Source organism: Grampus griseus (genome assembly GCF_964374135.1).
Source record: "Grampus griseus genome assembly, chromosome: 1".
Classification (NCBI taxonomy): domain Eukaryota; kingdom Metazoa; phylum Chordata; class Mammalia; order Artiodactyla; family Delphinidae; genus Grampus; species Grampus griseus.
In genome coordinates, this window is record NC_139017.1 from 53,878,233 (window position 1) to 53,898,993 (window position 20,761).

A 20,761-nucleotide genomic window follows, 5' to 3' on the forward strand; every position below is an offset into this window, starting at 1 on the left:
AGGAGCAGTCTGGGCTGGAGATATAAATTTGAGGCATTGTCAGCTTAGAGATGGCATTTAAAGCCATGATGCTAGACGAGATCACCAGACGAATGAGTAGACAAACCCTAAAGTGAGCCCTGGGGTGCTACAGTCTTAAGAGGTTGGGGCTATGTGATGGTTCATGTTATGTGTCAACTTGGCTGAACCAAGGGGTGCCCAGATTAAACATTATTTCTAGATGCGTCTGTGAGGGCATGTCTGGATGAGGTTAGCATTTGAATTGGTGGACTCAGTAAAGTAGATCACCCTTCGCAGTAAGGGTGGGTGTCATACAATCCATTTAGGGCCTGAAAAGAACAAAGAGGTGGAGGAAGGAGGAATTCACCCATTTTGCTCCCTGCTGGCCTGTTTGAACTGGGACATTGGTCTTCTACCCTGCTCTGAGATTTACACCATTGGCTCCCCTAGTTTTCAGGCCTTGGAACTTGGACCAGCTTTCCTGGGTCTCCAGCTTGCAGGTGGCAGACAGTGGGACTTCTCCACAATTGCATGAGCCAATTCCTCATACTAAATCTCTTTTTATATCTGAATCTGTATTTATACTTATATGTCTCCTATTGGTTCTATTTCTCTGGAAAAGTCTGACTAACACAGACTAAAAGGAAGAACCAGCAGAACAAACAAATAAAAACCAAGAAGGAGAAATCCATAATGGAGGAGGAGTTTAATGTCCTGGAAGCTAAGTGAAGAGTTTCCTTCTCCCTTCTGTTCCTCCTTCCATCACCCTCTTCTTCCATCCTGAAGCCAGAAGCAGTAGCTGGTGGAGGGAAAGAAAAGGAAACGTGGGCAGGGCTGTGCAAGCAGGGTTGGCCTTACCTATGTGTGTGCTGTGACCACTCATCTCATCACCCAAAAGTGTCTCGTCTTCCACTTTTCATTCAACAACACCTGGCAGCTACATGTCCTTAGAAAGGTGAATGGCTTCATGCACTCTGACTTCTGGGTTTTCTAGGTTTTAAGAGTTTGCTACCAGTGGAGTAGAGTGGTAATACCCAGTTGTTATGGGCTGAACTGTCTCCCCGCCACTTCATATGTTAAAGTCCTAACCCCCAGTACCTTAGAATGTGACTGTCTTTGGAGCTAGACCTTTAAAGAGGTATTTAAATTTAGGTAAAGAGGTAATTAAATTCCTTAGGTCTGCTCACCTGAGGTTGTGGCTTATGAAATTCATACCTGTGACAGCAATCTTAGAACCAAATAAGAACCAAATAAGAACCAAAATAAGAACCAAAATAGAGCTAGGGTGAAAGAGGGTAAGTTGGAGAAAAGATGAAAAGATTGTTCGAGAAGGACCAAAATCACCAGGAGATGGGCGTAGGAAGGTATGGATTCCACTGTTTGCCTGCTGTCATCGTGGGTGACACCTCAAAACCAGGCATAATCCTCTCAGTTACACACACACACACACACACACACACACCCCGAAATTTTAGCAGCCTGTAATCATACCTCCCAACCCAAAGGAATTATCTGATGGTTGGAATCTGTACTCTTCTCTCCAGCAAAGTATCCCACAAAGTTCAAGGAGAATATTGTGTAAGATTATTTTATTTCACGGGGCAAAGTTGCTGTAATATCCAACTGGATCCCACCTGTAGCATTAGAAGCCACCTGTAGTAAACACATTTTATATATGTTCAGCGCTGCCGCAATAGCTGTTCCTCTGCCTTTAGGAGTGCTGCTTGTTATTATAGCTCATGGTAATCAGGCAACATGCAAGAGCAGGTGATGCATGGAACAGGTTCCATGTAGGGAAACATGTTTTTCCCAAACTATTCTCCAAACATATGTTATTTAGCCATTGAGGGCCATTTATTAAAAACTTTGTGGTTTTCATGAAGAAACTACTATGCATTATAGCTTTTGCCTCAAATCACCAGAAAACTTAAACTATTTTGGTTAAATATCCCTTTAAAAGCTGACAGAAGAAAAGAATATCTATTATAATGTGGAATCATCTAAATCCCCAGACTGTTATTCCCGCCCAGTTGGACATGGTGACCATGCACATTCTTCTGGGTTAATGCAAGCTTGGAAAGCCAGAAAAGCTGCATGGGCGTGGGCTGGCTGGCTGGCTTTCCCCTCAGGAACCCTCAACATCATTTCCTTCTGCCTTTTCTGCTAGCGCTCGGCGGCTTTTCACACCTGGGAGAGCCTGATGTCATAGGTGACCATGTTGAAGTTGTCCCAGGCAAAGAGCTTCTTCTCCAGGGGGTTGTAGTCAATCATGCTGCTGTACTTGTAGCGGTTCTTGAACGGGACCATCAGGGCCTTGCTGCTACCGGTGCTGGTGTCGTATGCGAAGTTGACGGTAGCATCAGGCAATGAATAGCTGCTGATGGTATACAAGGTGCTGCAGATGATGAAGGCGTTGGCCACCGACTGCTTACGGATGTTAGTCTCCCAGGTTTGTTCCAGCTCCAGATTCTCTGGGTTCAGCTTGGAGAGGACAATGGCGCCTTTGGCTGCCTCAGTGCTGTAGATGACCCAGAGGCCTGTCTCATCTACTGCCAGGTCGATGTCTGTGTAGCCGCCCCAGGAATAGGGGAACTGCCCGTGGTAGCCGGCTCCAGGGATTTCCTTCTCAGCCTTCAGCGTCTCGGTGCGCAGCTCGTATCTGATCACCGTTCTGGACTCCGCCCCCTGGAAGTAGAGGCTGCCCTGGTACACCACGGCGCCTGTGCTTTCCAGCGGCCTGGGCAGCACGTGCACCTTGGAAGGGTAGCCCTGCAGGAATTGGCTGATGAGGTCATACTCAAAAACCTGGCGGATGTCTGTGCCCACTGTGTCGATTCTCCACGTGGTCTCCTGGGTATAGGGGTAGGCGGCCTGGGGGTCTCTCATCCACACGCCGTACTTGCCCGTGAGTGTTTCAGCTGTTCTCAGAGTGACAGGTTCTCCTACCCAAATGAGTTCTCCACATCCTGGTGAATTAAAACAAATACCATGTAGCCACCATCTTTCCACAATGTGGAATCATGGCAGAGCCGGTAGAAGTGAGAACCCCAGAGACAGACCGTCTGGGTTTAAACCGGGCTTTGCCACGCATCACCTTATTTTGTCACTTATTGTGACTTTCAATAAGTTACTTTGCTCTCTAAGATTCAGTTTTGTGATTTATAAGGGGAGATAAGAGTAGTGTTTTGGGTAGTAGAGCTGTGGTAAGTTTTAAATGTAATTATACATGTTAAGTGCTCGGTAGAGAGTAAATGCCCAGTAAATTTTCTGTGATCACTATGTGATATCAGAGTACAGTTGACCCTTGAACAACATGGGTTTGAACAGTATGGGTCCTCTTATACGTGGATTCTTTTCAATAAATACTTCTACTCAGTATTGGTTGTAAAGATGAAGGCTGCACAGAGGGCTTCACACTGTATTTGTAATATTTGACTTAAGCTGGGCAACGTCTCATGATGTTCATTGCATTACTGTTTATGGCTTTCATGTCTGATTTATTTCATTATTATAAAAAATGAGACAATAAGTCATTATAATAATCTCTATAAAACAAGTTTTTCAAGCCCTTCCCCAATGGACCACATACTTCAGCCATCATTTTACTATTTTTTTTTTTTGCGGTACGCGGGCCTCTCACTGTTGTGGCCTCTCCCGTTGCGGAGCACAGGCTCCGGATGCACAGGCTCAGCGGCCATGGCTCACAGGGCCAGCCGCTCCATGGCATGTGGGATCTTCCCAGACTGGGGCACGAACCCGTGTCCCCTGCATCGGCAGGCGGACTCTCAACCACTGCGCCACCAGGGGAGCCCCAGCCATCATTTTAATATAATAAAATCTCAGTATGATTTTTTAAATGAAGAGTTGGTTGAAAAACTTAAATTTGATCGAATCACAATAAACCTCTGTATTTTAATGGGCATCTCAATTTCCTTACAGAAAGTGGAAACTCTTTGTTGCCCATATCTCGGAGAATCATATTCTGAATATCTCAAAACTCTCCATCCTCATGCATGCCCTCTGTACTAGCAATAACTGTCAACAACATGGATAGTCACTGTCTCTGAAAGACACAGCCCTTGTCTTAAAGTCAGGCTTTCAGGGAACACCTTTCAGAGGGTCAATTGTACTTTTCCTAAATACCCAAAGTTCAGAAAAGGTACCTTTAGTAACAGACACTATACTGGGATGGTCCATGGTGTCTCTCTGTCCCCAAGATAAAGATATGAAGGATCTACTGAAAAATGTTGTTTTTCAGGTGCAATCAATTCTATATGACAACCAAGTGGGTGGAACAAACACATCTCTCATCTTCCCTCAGTGCAGCCCAGTCCCCATCCCAAATGTAGGTGATAAGATACAGAGCTTTGCTAGGGAAAGGCCAACATCCTGCCAGTGTGCCCTGGAAAGGGAGCAGAAAGGGGCTTCTGTTCCTCTTCCCCTTTCCTGCCTCTGCTCCCAGGGAGGTTATTTGTCCACCCCACTCCCCCATAGTGGGCTGAGCAACTCTGAATGCAGAGCTAGACACAGATAAAGACCACATTGGTACAGCAGAGGAGAAATTGAACTCCATACCAGTGCCTCCCTCTTCACTCCTGGGTTGACCAGATGGACTCTCCTTCAAGATTCGGGAAGCAGGAACCTCAGTTAACTCTGACTTCAATTCCTGAAAGTCCACGTTCTCCAAATTCCATTTAGAAACTATATTAAAAGAAAGAGGCAAAACTACTGTGAGGAAAAAGGCCTAAGGATAGACTATGTTGAGAATGGGATTTAAATAGGCTTCCAAAGACATGAGGATGTTTGAGATTTGTTTTAAGATAATAAATGGGGTTCAGGGAGGGGGAGGGACAATGAAACAAGATTGGGCTATGCTGACAACTGTTGGAGCTGGGTGATAGATATGTTAGGGTTTGTATTATTCTCTCTACTTTTGTGAATGTTTGAAAAATTCCATGATAAAAAGCTCACAAATAATAAATTGCATAGCAATGTGCCTAGCACAGAGTAGAGTATTCAAAATAAAGTAAGCTTGTACAAAATTAAAATAATTCCCACTAGAAGGTCTGATTTATGAGTAGGTGAGGTGTGATGCAGGGATATTGAGAAAATCCTTAGCATTTTCTGGGACGCCAGAAATTCAACAATTAACAATTCTCTGCCTGACTTAGGTGTTTTTTTCTCCTGTCATAATGCAAATGTTCCCGTAAGAAGTAACATATTAAGCTTTAACGTGCTCGGCTGAAATATTCTGTCAGATCCCTTTCCAAGACCATTTTAGACAAGGAAGAGAGTGTGCAGGTTTCCTACAGGAATTTGGGAGATGGTTTGAGCCATGGAGAAGGGAAGAGGTGTGGATGACACTGGTTAGACGTTAAGTCATCACAGTGTATCACACGTTGCTACTTTGACTTAGGATCATGGCATATAGCAGCCCTTGAATACAAGGAAAAAGCACAGCCACAGGAGCAGCTGTTTTAAAATGCAGGTTGGATTATGGTTCAGGTATGATGAGGCCAACAGATCAGGAGACAATTGCCATTAAAAAGATAGCTCGTTATACTCACTGATCCCTAGAGGAGGGGGGACCCCACCCCATAGAGGGCCACACGGTGAAGCACCAGGGTTCATCAGGAGGGAGGGGGAACATGGGTGAGAGCTTTATTTTGATTTCCAGGGGAAGGAATGAGTGAGGCAGGGTAAGCAGGTTTAGGATTGGCTACTCTGAATAATTTCTGCAGGCTCTGAAGCGTAGGAGCTGTCCCCAGTTGTCTGGTACCTGGCCCACATTGATCAGGGCAGGAGAATAGTCGCCCTGAGTGTGAGACCCGATGGAGGAGGGGTTGGGGGTGTAGGCATCGAATTGGTTCATTTGCGTATGAAAGGTGTGCTTACAGGTGAGCCATTTACCATCTTTAAGAATTGGCTAACCCTCTGAGGGGCAGTCCCTCCTGTTATCAGCAAGACCCAGATGTCAAAAGATATGCTTAAAACATCGGCCTTTTCTCTTGCTGAACGTCTCAGGCAGTCTGACCTGGCCCCCAGCCCAGCAGAATAGCAGGGAGGGCAGTCAGGGCAATGCCTGCGGCTGGGCTCCCACACAGCCCAGAAAGTCAGGAAGACATTCTCTGTCTTTCATCACTTGTTAGCTTAACTCTTCTAAATTCACCTCTCAGGCAATGGAACTCTTAACCCTCCTGGATGTGCCACATTTCATCAATCTTCAGCCGCACATTCTTTCACATTTTCACATGTCTGGAATCAAGGTACCCTCTTATAGTCGCTGGTATTCAGCTTAGGTGAACTACAGTACTAGAAAAGGCTCCTATAAGGAGGTAGGGAAAGCACCCAGCTAAGAAGCGCTAAGGCTTGGGCTGGGCCAGGGCGCTGGGGTTGGCCTTCAGGTGTAGCCCCTCCACCTCCCCTCCCGACCCCACAGCAGTCTCCACCCCTGCCTTTCATGCAGGGGCCTGGCCTCCAGGGGAGTGTTCAGCTGGCCTCCAGGGGAGTGTGACTGCCCTGGAGGGGGTGCGTGCTCACACCCTGGGACGTTCCTCAGTCTAGACTGGGCCGGGTGACTGGTTATGAACTCTAAGCCAAAACGTGTAGCCAACTGAGGTCATCCTAGATATGCACTCCACACTCCAGGGGTAACTGGGAGTACCCCTAGCGATATGGAAGGTCTTCGGTGTCCGCAGCCTTGGGAAGCTGTTTATCCATCCTGTCAGCCAGCCCCTCTGGAGCACCTATTAACTGTTAAGACTAGATGTGGAGAAAACAGGTGAATAAGATACAGCTGGTCCATGGTTCCCTTTAGGAATGGATAATCTGGCAAAGTCCTCTTGGCCAGGAAGTAACATGGGTTCATTCCAGGCTACTTTGGGAACCAGGATCGGTTGGACCATCCAAACAGTTGCTGGAAAGTCCTGGGAAGTTAATTTGGTTCCTTGAATCTCCTTCTCCCTGTCTGAAGAGCTGTGGAGGTGAGGAAACACCTCCGTTCTTCCCTCTAAAGATTGCCTAGACCTAGGAGGGTACCCAAGGCAGAGGCTGCTCTACTAGGTCAGATGTAGGTTCCCTAGACCAGACCAGTCCGGGACCTGCGTGGGCAGCATGCGAGAGGAACAGGGTGCCCAAGGTCCCCTGTTCTTCTGTGCTGCCAGGAATAGGTAAGTGTGAGGAAGCCCCTTCCTTTACGAGGGGCTGACAGAGCTGTCTTCAACCGTCCCAGCCTCCTGAAGCCCAGGCCTCTGCCCTCTGTCTGCCTCTCCCAACCACTTGACTTATCTCTTAGGCCTAAAACACAAGGAGAGAGCCCTGACTCCTGGCTGTCAGAAGCCACCACCCCCTGCCTTGCCTATGCAACCTCTGACACTGACCAGAGGCTCATACACTGTGGCCGTTTCTCAAAGTCATGTCACTGAGCGAGTTCCCTGAGATGAGCTGTTTTCCTTTCCTTTGTACCTTTCCTTAGACCACTGTTCCTCAGGATAATTCAAACTTTGTTTCCATTAATTCTCAGAACATAGGAGCTGGTGTCAAGTAACGTGAAGTGAGAGAGAAATACTGCAGTGACATCTGTACCAAGCTGCAGAGTTCCCTCACCCCACCCCAGCTCCCTGCCCTTCAGCTCCTTGACTCGCAGTTGCCATCCATCAAGGGCTACTGTGAGCCTGCCCTCCCCTGCACCTGGCTTCTTCCTCTGTGCCTCTGATACAAATCGTTTCACTCTGTGAGTGTAGCTAGGATGGTCATATAATTCAGTGAGAAATTTTACTGAAAAGAAGATGTATATTGAGAAAAGCAGAGGCACACACCTGCAAGTCAGTGAGAAGAAAATTCAGAAAAATGGGGGACTTCCCTGGCGGTCCAGTGGTTAAGACTCCACGCTTCCAGTGCAGGGGGCTCGGGTTCAGTTCCTAGTCAGGGAACTAAGATGCCACATGCTGGTGCGGAAATGCCCTCTCGGGAATTCCCTGTAGGTCCAGTGGTTAAGACTCCGCACTTTCAATGCGGGGGGCGCAGGTTTGATCCCTGGTCGGGGAACTAAGAGCCCCACAAGCCACGTGGTGTAGCCAAAAGAAAAAAAAAAAAAGAAAGAAAGGAAAAGGCCCTCTTTAGTCACAGGGAATAAAAAAAAAGTGAGGGGGAAACAAACCCAAACAGGCATTTTCCCAGGTAACTTCATTGAAGACATTTAAAGTACTGGCACTGAAATACTGAAAAACAGCTTCTTTGTGAAAAGAGTTTCAAAGCAGTTTTATATAAATTATTTATGTGATCTGGTGCCTTCAAAAGTTTTAGAGAAATAGAATAAGGCTTTAGAACTGCAGTCTGCCCCTAATTTAACTATTGCCACCACTTAATAAGTGCCTCCTATGAGCCAGGTCCTGTGCTAGGCTTTTGCTATCATTACCCCTATTCCACATAACAGTCCTAAGAGGGAACGTTATGATCTTCGTTTTGCAGAAGAGGAAGCTGAGGCTCAGAGAGGTTAAGTTACTTGCCCAAGGTCACACAGCTGGTAAGTGGTGGGACTAGCACTTGAACCCACGTGTGCCATCGTCATGGCAGTTGTGAACCTTTCCACCCTGTGGTGGGGATGTGGGTCAGTTATAAATGTACTGCCTGTCAGTGCTGAATGCACCCTTCCATAGATGCTCTCTCAAAAAAAGAGACATTTCTCCTTTAAAGTGAGTATGATGTTAGGCTTTCTCAGTAGAGGGCGCTAGAGGGACACAGTGGTGGGGGGGGCGCCCAGTCTCCTACAGTGTCCCGCAGGGGCTGGGCTGGCAGCAGGAGTGTGAGGACATCTGGTGGAGCTCTGCCTCAGGCACTTGCCAAGGATGTGGTTCTTCTGTGACCTTGCAGCCTCAGCCTGGCCATAACGTTTCCACGACCCTCTCAACACCGCACCCAGAGTCCTTGCATGGGGACCCCCGTGCTCTGCAGACCTCTGCAAGCCCCTACGCTGGCTCTGCAGGGCTCCTGCAGCCTTTCCCAGACTCAGGAGATGTCCATTCCACCGCCAGCCTGGGCTAACCAGCCAGCGTCTCTGCTCTCTGATGGGCTCAACCCCACCTTCCTCAGTGATGTCGGAACCCATTCCAAGTTTGTCCTTCCTCTGTACCCTCCCTCAGCCCTAGGGTGCCATGTGGGGTTTATTTTATCTCATAGTTGCTCTTTCATCAGTTAATTCTTTATATTGAACATCCCTGACTTAACCTGCTATGTGGTATATGCCTCCTGCTTGAACTGAGACTGCTTCCAGAGGCTCTACACTGCTCAGCACCTCAGGGGGTGACCCACTCCTGGAGTTGACTCAGATTCCAGTGGGTGACTCATACACACACCGCTCCCAGGCGATTTTCCCAGAGAGACATCTTCCCGTCAGCTCTTCCTCCCCTACACGTGCCTGGCTGGTGCCCAGTTCCTTTCCTGGTCCCACCAAGGTCCTCAGGGCTCTAACCAGGGGGTCTTTCTCCCTGGCCCCCTAACCCCCAAACCCTTTGCAAGAACCACACCTCATGTGCTTTCTTTGGAGTAAACAAGAATCACAATAAAACATAAGGTTGTGCTTCCCTGGTGGCACAGTGGTTGGGAGTCCGCCTGCCGATGCAGGGGACACGGGTTCGTGCCCCGGTCCGGGAAGGTCCCGCATGCCGTGGAGCGGCTGGGCCCGTGAGCCATGGCCGCTGAGCCTGCGCATCCGGAGCCTGTGCTCCGCAACGGGAGAGGCCACAACAGTGAGAGGCCCGTGTACCGCAAAAAAACAAACAAACAAACAAACATAGGGTCAGGGAATGGCTTCCAGAATGACTGTAAGGCCAGTTCTCAGTTGGCAGGTGGGATGGTTGGAACACCTGGCAACGGTCAGATTCCAAGAGTAGAGTCGCCTGGCGTAAGAAGCAAAACCTGTGGGAGAGGATGCAGAGCCCAAAGGAAGGGAAGCCGTTGCGTAAAGGGGCCTGGCTGAGCCAGAAGTCATAGTTTCCTAATTCAGTCCTGCCATGTACCAGCTGTGTGACTTTGGGCAATTACTCAATTTCTCTGAGCCTCAGAATTCTTAGCTCAAACTATAAATGAAATGATCCTCAGTAAAAATGTAACAAAACTAAAATTTCTCTGGAATGTTTCAAAATCACTCAAATTTCATTCTGAATGTGGGAGAAAAACAAAAAGAGGTTATGAAAAGATTAAGGACTGTATTGTATCAGACAGCTAAAAATTTTTAGGGCTTTTGTTTGTTTCTATGAAAATTCAGTCCTTCTGCGGTTGAGAAGTTCATGTCTATTATAAAATTTTGGAAATATTTTCTTCATGCTCTGTCCTATTTATATACTTATGTGTAGATATATAAGCAAATGACATTGTAATGATTTTTGTAGTTATTTTCTATCACTGCCTGAAAAGTTAGGTCAGTATTATATACATGAAGAGGATGAAGAAAAAGAAGGGTGCCAACATAATCACAGGTTGTCGTGAATACTCTAGAAGGTGAATATTAGCTAGCAGACTACTGTCCTGGGTGCTGCTCCAACATATACTGTCTCTGGAATCAATGCGTGTTACAGAAATGATATGTACACGTCGACATTTTGATCTATAAATGACATTCTTTTTTTTTGGCCGCACTGGGTCTTCGTTGCTGTGTGCAGGCTTTCTCTAGTTGTGGTGAGCGGGGGCTACTCTTCATTGCTGTGGGCAGGCTTCTCATTGCAGTGGCTTCTCTTGTTGCAGGGCACACGGGCTCTAGGCACGCAGGCTTCAGTAGTTGCAGCATGTGGGCTCAGTAGTGGCGGCACGTGGGCCCCAGAGTGCACGGGCTTCAGTAGTTGCAGCGCATGGGCCCAGTAGTTGCGGCATACAGGCTCTAGAGTGCGTGGGCTTCAGTAGTTGTGGAGCACGGGCTTAGCTGCTCCATGGCACGTGGGATCTTCCCAGACCAGGGATCGAACCCCGTCTCCTGCATTGGCAGATGGATTCTTAACCACTGCGCCACGAGGGAAGTCCCTATAAATGACATTTTTAAACAGTAGTGGAGCTCAAGCAAAAGAAGCCCTTCATAGCTATAATCCATTTACTGGGTGGTCACTCAGTGCCAGGCACTGTGCTGGATGCTTTCCTGCGTTACTTCTAATTGGGGGGATTATTCTCCCCATCCTGTAAGTGAGGAAGTGAATCTGCAGCACTTGTGTTGAGCAACTCTGGTGCCCCTCCCTGCATATCTTGCCCACCTTTTTCTAGCCATTGCTGTGTCAACCTCTGCAAGAACAAGCCTGGTGCTCACATCTGTGGATCAGGGAAGTGCAATATACCCCATGGGATGATCCTTGGCCAACAGAGTATCGGATCTGGGAAGGAATGCTCCCTTTCTCTGTTGCATTCTACACAGATTCTCAGAAGTCTTGATGGGGTACAGCCTTTGCTGCCCACCATGGGGACCAGTTGAAGAAGGGCCCTCCCCCACTGCCCCATGCTGGTTCTCTTTCCTTCCCTGTCACACTCTCCCCTGTCCCCGATTCTCCTCCCTGGGATCGTGGCCCATACAAACACTGCACACAAGCCCTCATCCCAGGTTCTGTTCTCTGAGAGTCCAAAGCAGACGAGAAATAAAGGGGAAGGTGGGATTTCTCTTGTGACGCTATAAGCAACTCTAGTTTCTCTTTTCGTAATCTGTATTTTCTATTTATTTAAAAGATTTAAAGATTTCTAGACATTTCACTACAGAATTATTACTACAACATCTTATATGCATATATTATTTCAACTCACACACACACACACACGTATAAACAAGTGACTTCCATGATTCTAAGGACTTTTTTTTTTTTTTTTTTTGCAGTACGCGGGCCTGTCACTGTTGTGGCCTGTCCCGTTGCAGAGCACAGGCTCCGGACGCGCAGGCTCAGCGGCCATGGCTCACGGACCCAGCCACTCCGCGGCATGTGGGATCTTCCCGGACCGGGGCGCGAACCCATGTCCCCTGCATCGGCAGGCGGACTCTCAACCACTGCGCCACCAGGGAAGCCCCCTAAGGACATTTTTTTTCTATATAATAACTACACAATAAAGAAGATGGTGGTGACAGTTCGAATTACAGGTGGAGTCAGGAAAAGTCCACCTCCTCAGGCCTTTCCTCTGCCCACTCGGCCTCACTAAGCCCTCAGTCCCACACCTTCCATCCCTCAGTTATTGCCTCTCCTGCCTAAAGCACACCTACACCTGAATCCCAGCCGCACCAAACACCCCTTTACTCTCAAATCTAGGACCTTGAAGCACATCTTTTGTTCCAAGCGCTCTTTCCCTGATGTTTAAATGTAGCTTTTCTGTCATTCATCTTTAGGTTCTATAAACTAGAGGTCACGTCGGGGTCCTGAAGAGCCACTGAACATCGGGGGAGGGGCTTGAATTCTAGTCCTGGCTCTGCCACTAGAGGGCTGGTGACCGGGAACCTCTGAGCAGCCTCTCTGGGCCTAAGTTCCACATCTGCACAAATGAGCCAGAGGCATCAGATGCTCTCGAGGCCCCCTTTCCAGCTATACATTCTTGTACTAATGTAATTTCCTGCTCACGAAAAACCCACTGCTAGAAAAGAGCTTCCAAGTCTGTAGTTCACTATAATGGGCTGTTGTCTTTATTTCAAAAGTAGAGCAGCTGGAAAGCACAAAAAGAAATATAAAATCAGGGCTTCCCTGGTGGTGCAGTGGTTAAGAGTCCGCCTGTCAATGCAGGGGACACGGGTTCGAGCCCTGATTTGGGAAGATCCCACGTGCCATGGAGCAACTAAGCCCGTGCGCCACAACTACTGAGCCTGTGCTCTAGAGCCCACGAGCCACAACTACTGATCCCACGTGCCACAGCTACTGAAGTCCGCGTGCCTAGAGCCTGTGCTCTGCAACGAGAAGCCACCGCAATGAGAAGCCCGCACACTGCAATGAAGATACAATGCAGCCAAAAATAAATAAATAAAACAAATAAATTTTAAAATATATGTATATAAAATCAGAGAACACATTGAATAAATTCCCAAAAACTTGTTAAATGACCACAAGACAATAAAAAAAATGTTTCCTCTATTTTCTCTCTCTCTCACATACACACACACACTCTCTCTCTCTCTCTCTCTCTCTCTCTCTCTCTCTCTCTCTCTCTCTCTCTCTCTCTCTCTGTCTCTGTCTGTCTCTCATGGGTTCTGTTCATTCAGTTAACAGTCTGAAATACGTAATGCCTCATAACACTTCTATTAATAATGATTCTTTCATTTGTGCTCAAAGACTCAAGTTCAGCAAGTCTCAGCACCATCACTGCTCAGCTGTTCAACCTGGGATCCCTTGGCATCTTGTGACCTTACTTCCCTTCATTGTAGAATTTAGAATTGGATCTTTTCCAACTCTATCAATACAGGATTTTAAAAAATCCTTTATACCTTAGAGTCATTTCATTTGAACCCTACAAAAATCATTATTCACAACAGGAATTTTCATTGCCACGTTATGGGTGAGAAACCAAGGTGCAGAGACTAAATGACATGCCCGAGGTCACACCCAGGCACGGACCCTTGGGTTTTCTGGTGTCACATCTGTGCAGATTTTGCCTTTCATGCAGAGCCTCTTTAGAAGATAATTTCCCTTCATTTTATTTTGAAGATTTTTCAAAGCTTTTGAAAAGATAACAGACAGTACAATAAATCCCCCATGTGTCGTTCACTTAGATTCGTCAACTGCTAATATTTTGTCACATTTGTATCATTTTTCTTTCTCTCTTCATATATTTACAGTCTTTGCAAACCATTTGAAAGTAAACTGTAGACATTCTGATGCCTCATCCCTAAGTGCTTGAGTATGTATCTCCTTAGAACATGGATATTCTTCATAACCACAATACCATGCCTCACCCAAGAAACTGAACACTAACCCAATAACACAACCTGATAAGCAGTCTATATTCAAATGTCCTCAAGGATCCCAAACCTGTCCCTTGTAGCTTTGTCCCCCTGGATGCAGGGGCCACTCCAGCATCATGTACTGCCTTTGGTTACTACATCTCTACAGTCTCCTTTAATCGAAAACAAGGCCCCCACCCCCAGCTCCCTTATTTTTTCTTTCTTGATGTTGACATCTTTGAAGAGCCCAGACTAATAGTCCCCTAACTGGATTTGCTTGCTTGTTCCCTCATGATTGGAAAACTTATTAAACAGTGAATATTTGGGAGCAGACTTTCACAAAAAGTGACACAAATACTTTCTTCCCAACTACTGGGAAGAGTGTCCCTCCTCCCTCAGTGTACACTCATGGACTCACCTGGCAGGGACCAGGATGAACAGAATGACATCTCAGGTAGCAAAAGCCACTTCAAAGTGACTTAAAAGCAGAGGTTCTCAGATTGGACCAAGAGCAGGAAAATTTCCAAAACAACATATTGAGGGAACCCACACTGGGTTGCTGCCTCTTTATTTTGCCCAGGAAGGACACTTAAAAAAAAACCCTACCACCTATCATCATTTCATAAATCTATTGTCATTTCATAAACAGAGGTCATTTTAACAACAAAAGGTAAGCGTCAACAATCTCTGAACAAAGACTCACAAAAGGACAGTTTTCTAAAAAGGATAGTTGGCAACTTTCTACTGATCCTATATATTTGCATCTCACCTGGTCTTTATATTTCTCATTTTGCTATGGATTGTGAAAACTGTCATGGGTAGGCACAAGAACTCAAAACCGGGGCTTCCCTGGTGGCGCAGTGGTTAAGAATCCGCCTGCCAATGCAGGGGACACGGGTTCGAGCCCTGGTCTGGGAAGATCCCACATGCTGTGGAGCAACACAACTACTGAGCCTGCATTCTAGAGCCCGTGTGCCACAACTACTGAAGCCTGCGCGCCTAGAGCCCGTGCTCCGCAACAAGAGAAGCCACCGCAATGAGAAGCCTGCGCACCGCAACAAAGAGTAGCCCCCACTCGCCGCAACCAGAGAAAAACCCTCACGCAGCAATGAAAACCCAACGCAGCCAAAAAATAAATTTAAAAAAAAAATAATAAAAAAGAACTCAGAACCACGAACCTCAACAGAACTCTTGGGAGCTGACTCACTAGCAACATGCGAAAGTGATTGCTTTGCCCTCCCTAATTTGTCTGACTCACGCTAGATGCGTGGTCTCCAGGAGAAAGGAGGGGGCAGGAAGGACAGGCCTGGCCACCTGTAACAGGTTTCCGTGAACCGTGCCACCTTCACCCCATGGTGTTACCTTCCTTGGAGCCTGGTGGCACGTCCTCAGAGGTGCTGCGGGCCTGGGGACACAGGCCCCTCCTCAGGCTCGCTACCTCCTCGCTACTGCTTTCCAACCTCCTGGCCAGATCCCCGTTCTCTGCCTCCAGTCGTCTCTTCTCCTCCTCCAGAGCTGACTTGTCACGGACGAGGTTGCTGTAGGCTAACTCCAGCTCCTTCTGCAGCCCCTCCTGGGTGTCCCAGGGCGTGGCAGCCTGGCCCAAGGTCAGGCGATGGAGGAGGGCCTCCAGGTAGCTGAGCCGGGCTTTGGTGGACTCCAGGGCCGCGCGCTGTTCGCTGCTGTCTCTCTGCAGGTCCTGGATGGCCGACATGGCCTGGCCCTGCTCGAGGCAGCTGGACTCATTGGGGCTGGCCACGCTGAAGGTGTACTGGCATCGGCCGCTGCGGTCGTTGGCCTTCCGGAACTGTGCTGTCCTGGCACCCACACCCCATACCAGACAGGCCAGCAGCAGCAGCAGCTGGACAGCTGGCATCTCGGGCCTGCAGTGGCAGCAACGTGCACAGAAGCCCTCAGAGCAGCCGCTGGACGAGGCTCCCTCTGGAACTCTCCCCTGCGCCGCGAGGTGTCTGGCTGGGTGGCCCGGCTGATTCCTGCCCTGGCTGCACAGAGGTTTATATATACTGGGGGAGGCAGCCCTGCGTGGGGGGAGGATGATGCGGTCACGTGAGGCTGGGTGAGGCCGTGCACAAGGGGGGGCGCTGTTTTCACACTGCCAGCAAGAGTCTTAGAAAATGACCTTCCAGAAGTCTGTTTTGAATTTCTTTTAAAAAAGAATGTCCCACTTTATGCACCCCACATCCCCATAGCAGGCCTTATATCCCCACCCTGTTTTCCCACATACACTCACACATCCCCACCTCATTGAGCATGACTACTTGTGTGTCCGTTTCAACAAGGATTTATTTCTAGTTCCTATTTCCATTACTCTGCAAACTTTATTGAGAACCTGCTCTGTGTCAGGCACTGTTCTAGAAAACGGGGATACAGCCATACTTAAGACACAGTCCCTTTGTCCCTGTAGCAGTGACGGAGATGAATAACAGCCAGGCAGGATACAAAGGCAGCATGCCGCCAGGCTTAAGGGAGCAGCAATGCTTTAAAAGCAGTTAGAAGCAGAATTCTTCCCCCGCCCCTCCCTTTAAAACAAATGTGGCTGTATCTTTGGGAGGACGTTCAGATTCTAGTCTTGCTTCTCAGGTGCCAAGGTCAGTGCTAGCCTCTAGACTAGTTCTCACCACATGTGTACGTGTGCATGCAAATGCCATTGATCTCACTGATGATATCTGTGGAAGCCTCCTCAGGAAGATTTTTCTTTTTTTTTTTTTTGCAGTACGCGTGCCTCTCACTGTTGTGGCCTCTCCCGTTGCGGAGCACAGGCTCCGGACGCGCAGGCTCAGCGGCCATGGCTCACGGACCCAGCCGCTCCGCGGCACGTGGGATCTTCCCGGACCGGGGCACGAACCCGTGTCCCCTGCATCGGCAGGCGGACTCTCAACCACTGAGCCACCAGGGAAGCCCAGGAAGATGTTTTTAAATGTATGAAATATATAGGATTGCAAAGGAAACATATATTGAAATACTACTATCAAAAATTTTTTTAATTGAAATATACATGTCCTTTTTATTAACGTCTTAAAAACAAGGTCAAGCAGGGGGGTATCTAATTTCAAAGTAGTTTTGCACGTAAATACTATTGCATGCTAACTGCAACAACTGTAATGAAATGTAAAATGTCTGTGATCTCTATTGGTGACAAAGTCGCAGGTACTGCTAACACAACTTTGGATTTATGGCTAGATCCATATGGAAGGAAATGTTAAACCCAAATTTTACTTCAAAAGTGGTAAAAATAAAGATGTAGTTTTTTTCCATCCAAATTCATGAGCTTTCTGGACCCTAGGTTAATAATCCCTGCTTTATATTAATAAATCTAAAGAGAAACAAAAACCCCACCAAATATGCCAAGAAGAGGTCAACGCAAATCAGAACGTGTGCAGCAGCCTCATAGGTAACTTTTTAAATAACATTTGCATTTAAGCAATTGATGTTGTCTGATACCAATAACATCTTAAGTATTTTTTTGTGTGTGTGGTACACGGGCCTCTCACTGCTGTGGCCTCTCCCGTTGCGGAGCACAGGCTCCGGACGCGCAGGCTCAGTGGCCATGGCTCACGGGGCCAGCCGCTCCGCGGCATGTGGGACCTTCCCGGACCGGGGCACGAACCCGTGTCCCCTGCATCGGCAGTTGGACTCTCAACCACTGCGCCACCAGGGAAGCCCATCTTCAGTATTTTTGAAGTAAATATAATATTTCAGATGTGCCCTGGCAGTCTCTGCTCGAGATTGAGAAAATACATTTTGCTCTAAAGATTCTATTCTTATTTGATTGGTTCTAAAGTTAGACTTGAACTTGAGACACTTGCAAGTGGGTGTCTGTTTACTGCTGACTAAAGGGTACTATTCTCAGTTCCTGAATCAGGTAATAAACATTACCAAAATGATTTTTTTTTAATATCTTATAGTCAGCAAGAACCGATGCAAATCTGTTTGGCTTTACTCTTAGGAATGTTCTCTTTCTGTTAAAAGGACTAAGATTGTTCCTGGGCTGCCGACTCCATGGAGGAAAAGAGTTCTGGATAAAGAGAAACGTAAGTAATTTTGCTGCATTCGGTTTGCTCAGGATAACTCTGCTTGTAAAGGAAGAACATAGGACTAGAAATCAGGTTTTCTGACTTCCCTTGAATTGATTTCCTTTTTGTGATACAGCACTGCCTCGGATAATCCAGGAGCACACAATCTGTATTTCCCAGGGCTTTTCCAGTCAGTTCCCAATGCCCTTTAGTGAATTTTTGTCTTTTTCACCCACACTTTAGCCCTCTCTTTTGCTTTATCTCCCCTAAGCTGCAGGCCAGTCACTGTTGAGCTGTGTAGGTGCCAGTCAGGGGTGAAGAGTTTAACAATCCCTGGCATTTTTGCTTGGACCAACCCAGTTTTTGACTGTCAGGCAAAAGCAATCATTCTCAACATTCTGCATGGTTCCTGGCAAATGCCACTGTGCTTAGGGAAAGAAATGTGGCTGCTGGGTTCATTGACCTTTTCTCTATCACTGTGGTTCACTGTCCCGTCTTCCCCCTGGAGCCAGATACGATAAGGACTGACCAGGCCCTCACATTCTGCCTTCCTCCCCTGACCCGTCATCACGACCCCTATTTACACCTCACTGCCAGAGCTCTGTCTGCTGCCCGCTCTTAGCATCTCCCTCTCAAAGCCCTCATGGAACACTCGAGCCACCAGGGCACTTACTGATGAGAAAGGACAGGGACTTGCCAAGGTCACACAGCCAATGAGTGGCAGAACCAGAAAGAAAACCGAGGTCTCCAGATTCCAAGGTTTTCCATCTTCTCGCCTAAGCCTAGTCTACCCAAGGGCCCACTAATTGCCCAGAATACGTGAAAGACTCCAGTCACTTCTTCAAGGAATCACTGCTCTAGGAAATGAGCTAGCTTCCTATATTCCCATTAAATAAAGGCCTTCAGTGAAGCAAACCCATGCATACCCTTGAGTTTTCACAGCTGATTTTACAAAACTGCATCCTTTCATGAAATAGAGTTATTTTCCTAAAAGCAGAGAAAAGGTTCACTAGAAGACACAGGAAACTTTCTAGCCCCATGAACAGCAATAAACATGTGGTCGGCTTCCTCCTGCCCTTTTCACCCTTCTGCCTTTCACCACCCTCCCCGCGCCAGCGCCCGACTCCCCGCGCCAGTCTCCACCTCCTGGAACCCTGCACATGGAGACCCCTTTCCCTCTGACGAAACCCCGTCCACTCCAGATTCGCCGTTAGACTGTGTGTTCCAGTTGCATTTCCTTTCCGGAGTGTGGAGCCAGGAAGTCTCCGGCTCACATGCTCCCGGCAGCCGGAAAGGCGTGCGTCCGGCCACCCACAGAGCTAGGTTTGTGGCCGGAGCAGTCACGGAAGGCGCTGGCCTGGGGCCTCCGTGCAAGATGGGGGCAGCAGGGGGCACGAGGGAGCGGCATGCTTAAGGAATATCTGTTACATAATTCGTTTCGAGGTTGTGTTTATTTCCGTTCTTTTAGCCTGGGGTTTAAGCTGGTTGGCTACTGGTTTTCTTCTGCATTTCTTCCACGAGAAACTGGAACCTTCATGAGGGTAGAGCTGGGGACCGCTTGGCTCACCATCTTGTCCCCAGGGTCGGGCAGATATAAGCGCTCAATACATTTTCAATGGATTCGTGGATGGGTACGTACTTCAAGCGGAAATAGAACACAAAAGAGCCCTCAGGCATGAGAGTAAAGCCATGGATGGTGCCATCTTCTGGGCTGCTCAGGACCCTCTGGGCGCCGCCCTGGGGTCTGCCAGCAGGGCTCTCCCAGCTGGAGAGGAAGGCTTTGCTGGGGACACACTCCTCTCCCCCAAATGCACACACATAGCCTCAATTGGAATTATTTTATGTATGCCTTTATTTCACTACGGATAAGGAGGCTTACTACAAAACACTGGTGAATTAAAATGGTAACTTACTACCATGAAAATGAGGACCAGGGAAGGGACTGATGAGACGCAGTCTTAACCCGGGAGCTCAAGGCACCATTCTCCACCCCGCAGCTTTCCTCTGTTTCCCGGATGGTTCATCATTGAAGTGATTCATTATTAAGCACCTACTGTGTGCTAAGGGCTGTGGCACACACAGGAATATGTAGGAGGTGGACCCCATACTCAAGGATCTCTCAGGCTGTAACGCTGGGTGGGGCTGGTGGAGTAACCTAAGTGCTGGAGAAGCCCAGGGGAGGTGGGTGTCCCTCGTGAACGGGGGGGCTTCACAGGGGAGATGCATCTGTAAAGAGACCTAAAGAGATGACATGTTAACAGTTGCTCAGGTCCTCGGGTTGCGACTGGTTATAGGTCTGCCTTGGGTTCTTTCAGTGTACCTTGTGTCTAATGACAAGGCATGCGGAATCACTTTCACATTAAACATGTCTATTTCCTCTGTGGCTGCCTCCCACCACCCTTTTACCCAAAGCAGGAAGCTGGGAGGGGGGCGTGGATCTTAAGCCATTGACCCCTGCACATTCTCTTCCATCCAGTGCTTGTCTGGTGCTGTCCAATGGGAGCTGGCCCTGGGCACTGGGGCATCCTCTCCCTAGTGGGAGAGAGAGAGACTTACAAGGGTAGGACCCAGCAGCTGCAGCTACAAAGTATAGCCCAGGAGCTTGTCCCTGCCTGGAGAGGAAGGCTTTTATGAGACGTGAATGTGTATAGGGACAGCCCTCGTGGCAGTTCTGAGAGCTCCAAATGTCATGCTATCATCTAGATAGTGTCAAACCACACTTATCACAATAACATTGTTGGCAATTTTCATCCTACAGATTCTACCACTAGTGCCATGAACATCCCATGAAGCCTTATTATATGGCATGTTAAGCTGGTTTTCTTCCAGCTATTAATGGGTA

At 47.9% G+C, this 20,761-nt stretch overlaps 1 protein-coding gene across 1 annotated transcript; it reads right to left on the reverse strand.

Moving 5' to 3' along the window:
• Positions 1 to 1,572: 1,572 nt before the first annotated feature.
• Positions 1,573 to 15,864, reverse strand: MYOC (myocilin). Its single transcript, XM_082659068.1, has 3 exons — positions 15,248 to 15,864; positions 4,576 to 4,701; positions 1,573 to 2,966 (listed from the first exon to the last, which is right to left on the reverse strand). The coding sequence occupies exons 1-3, from the start codon at positions 15,759 to 15,761 to the stop codon at positions 2,182 to 2,184; spliced, it is 1,425 nt and encodes a 474-aa protein (XP_082515194.1). The 5' UTR covers positions 15,762 to 15,864; the 3' UTR covers positions 1,573 to 2,181.
• Between the last annotated feature and the right edge of the window lie 4,897 nt (positions 15,865 to 20,761).

Coding starts and splice junctions, on each gene's coding strand:
- MYOC (XM_082659068.1), bottom strand. CDS start 15,761: ATGCCAGCTGTCCAGCTGCTGCTGCTGCTGGCCTGTCTGGTATGGGGT. Junction 4,702..15,247: donor GCCACCAGGCTCCAAGGAAG/GTAACACCATGG, acceptor CTTTTAATATAG/TTTCTAAATGGAATTTGGAG. Junction 2,967..4,575: donor GAGTGAAGAGGGAGGCACTG/GTATGGAGTTCA, acceptor TTAATTCACCAG/GATGTGGAGAACTCATTTGG.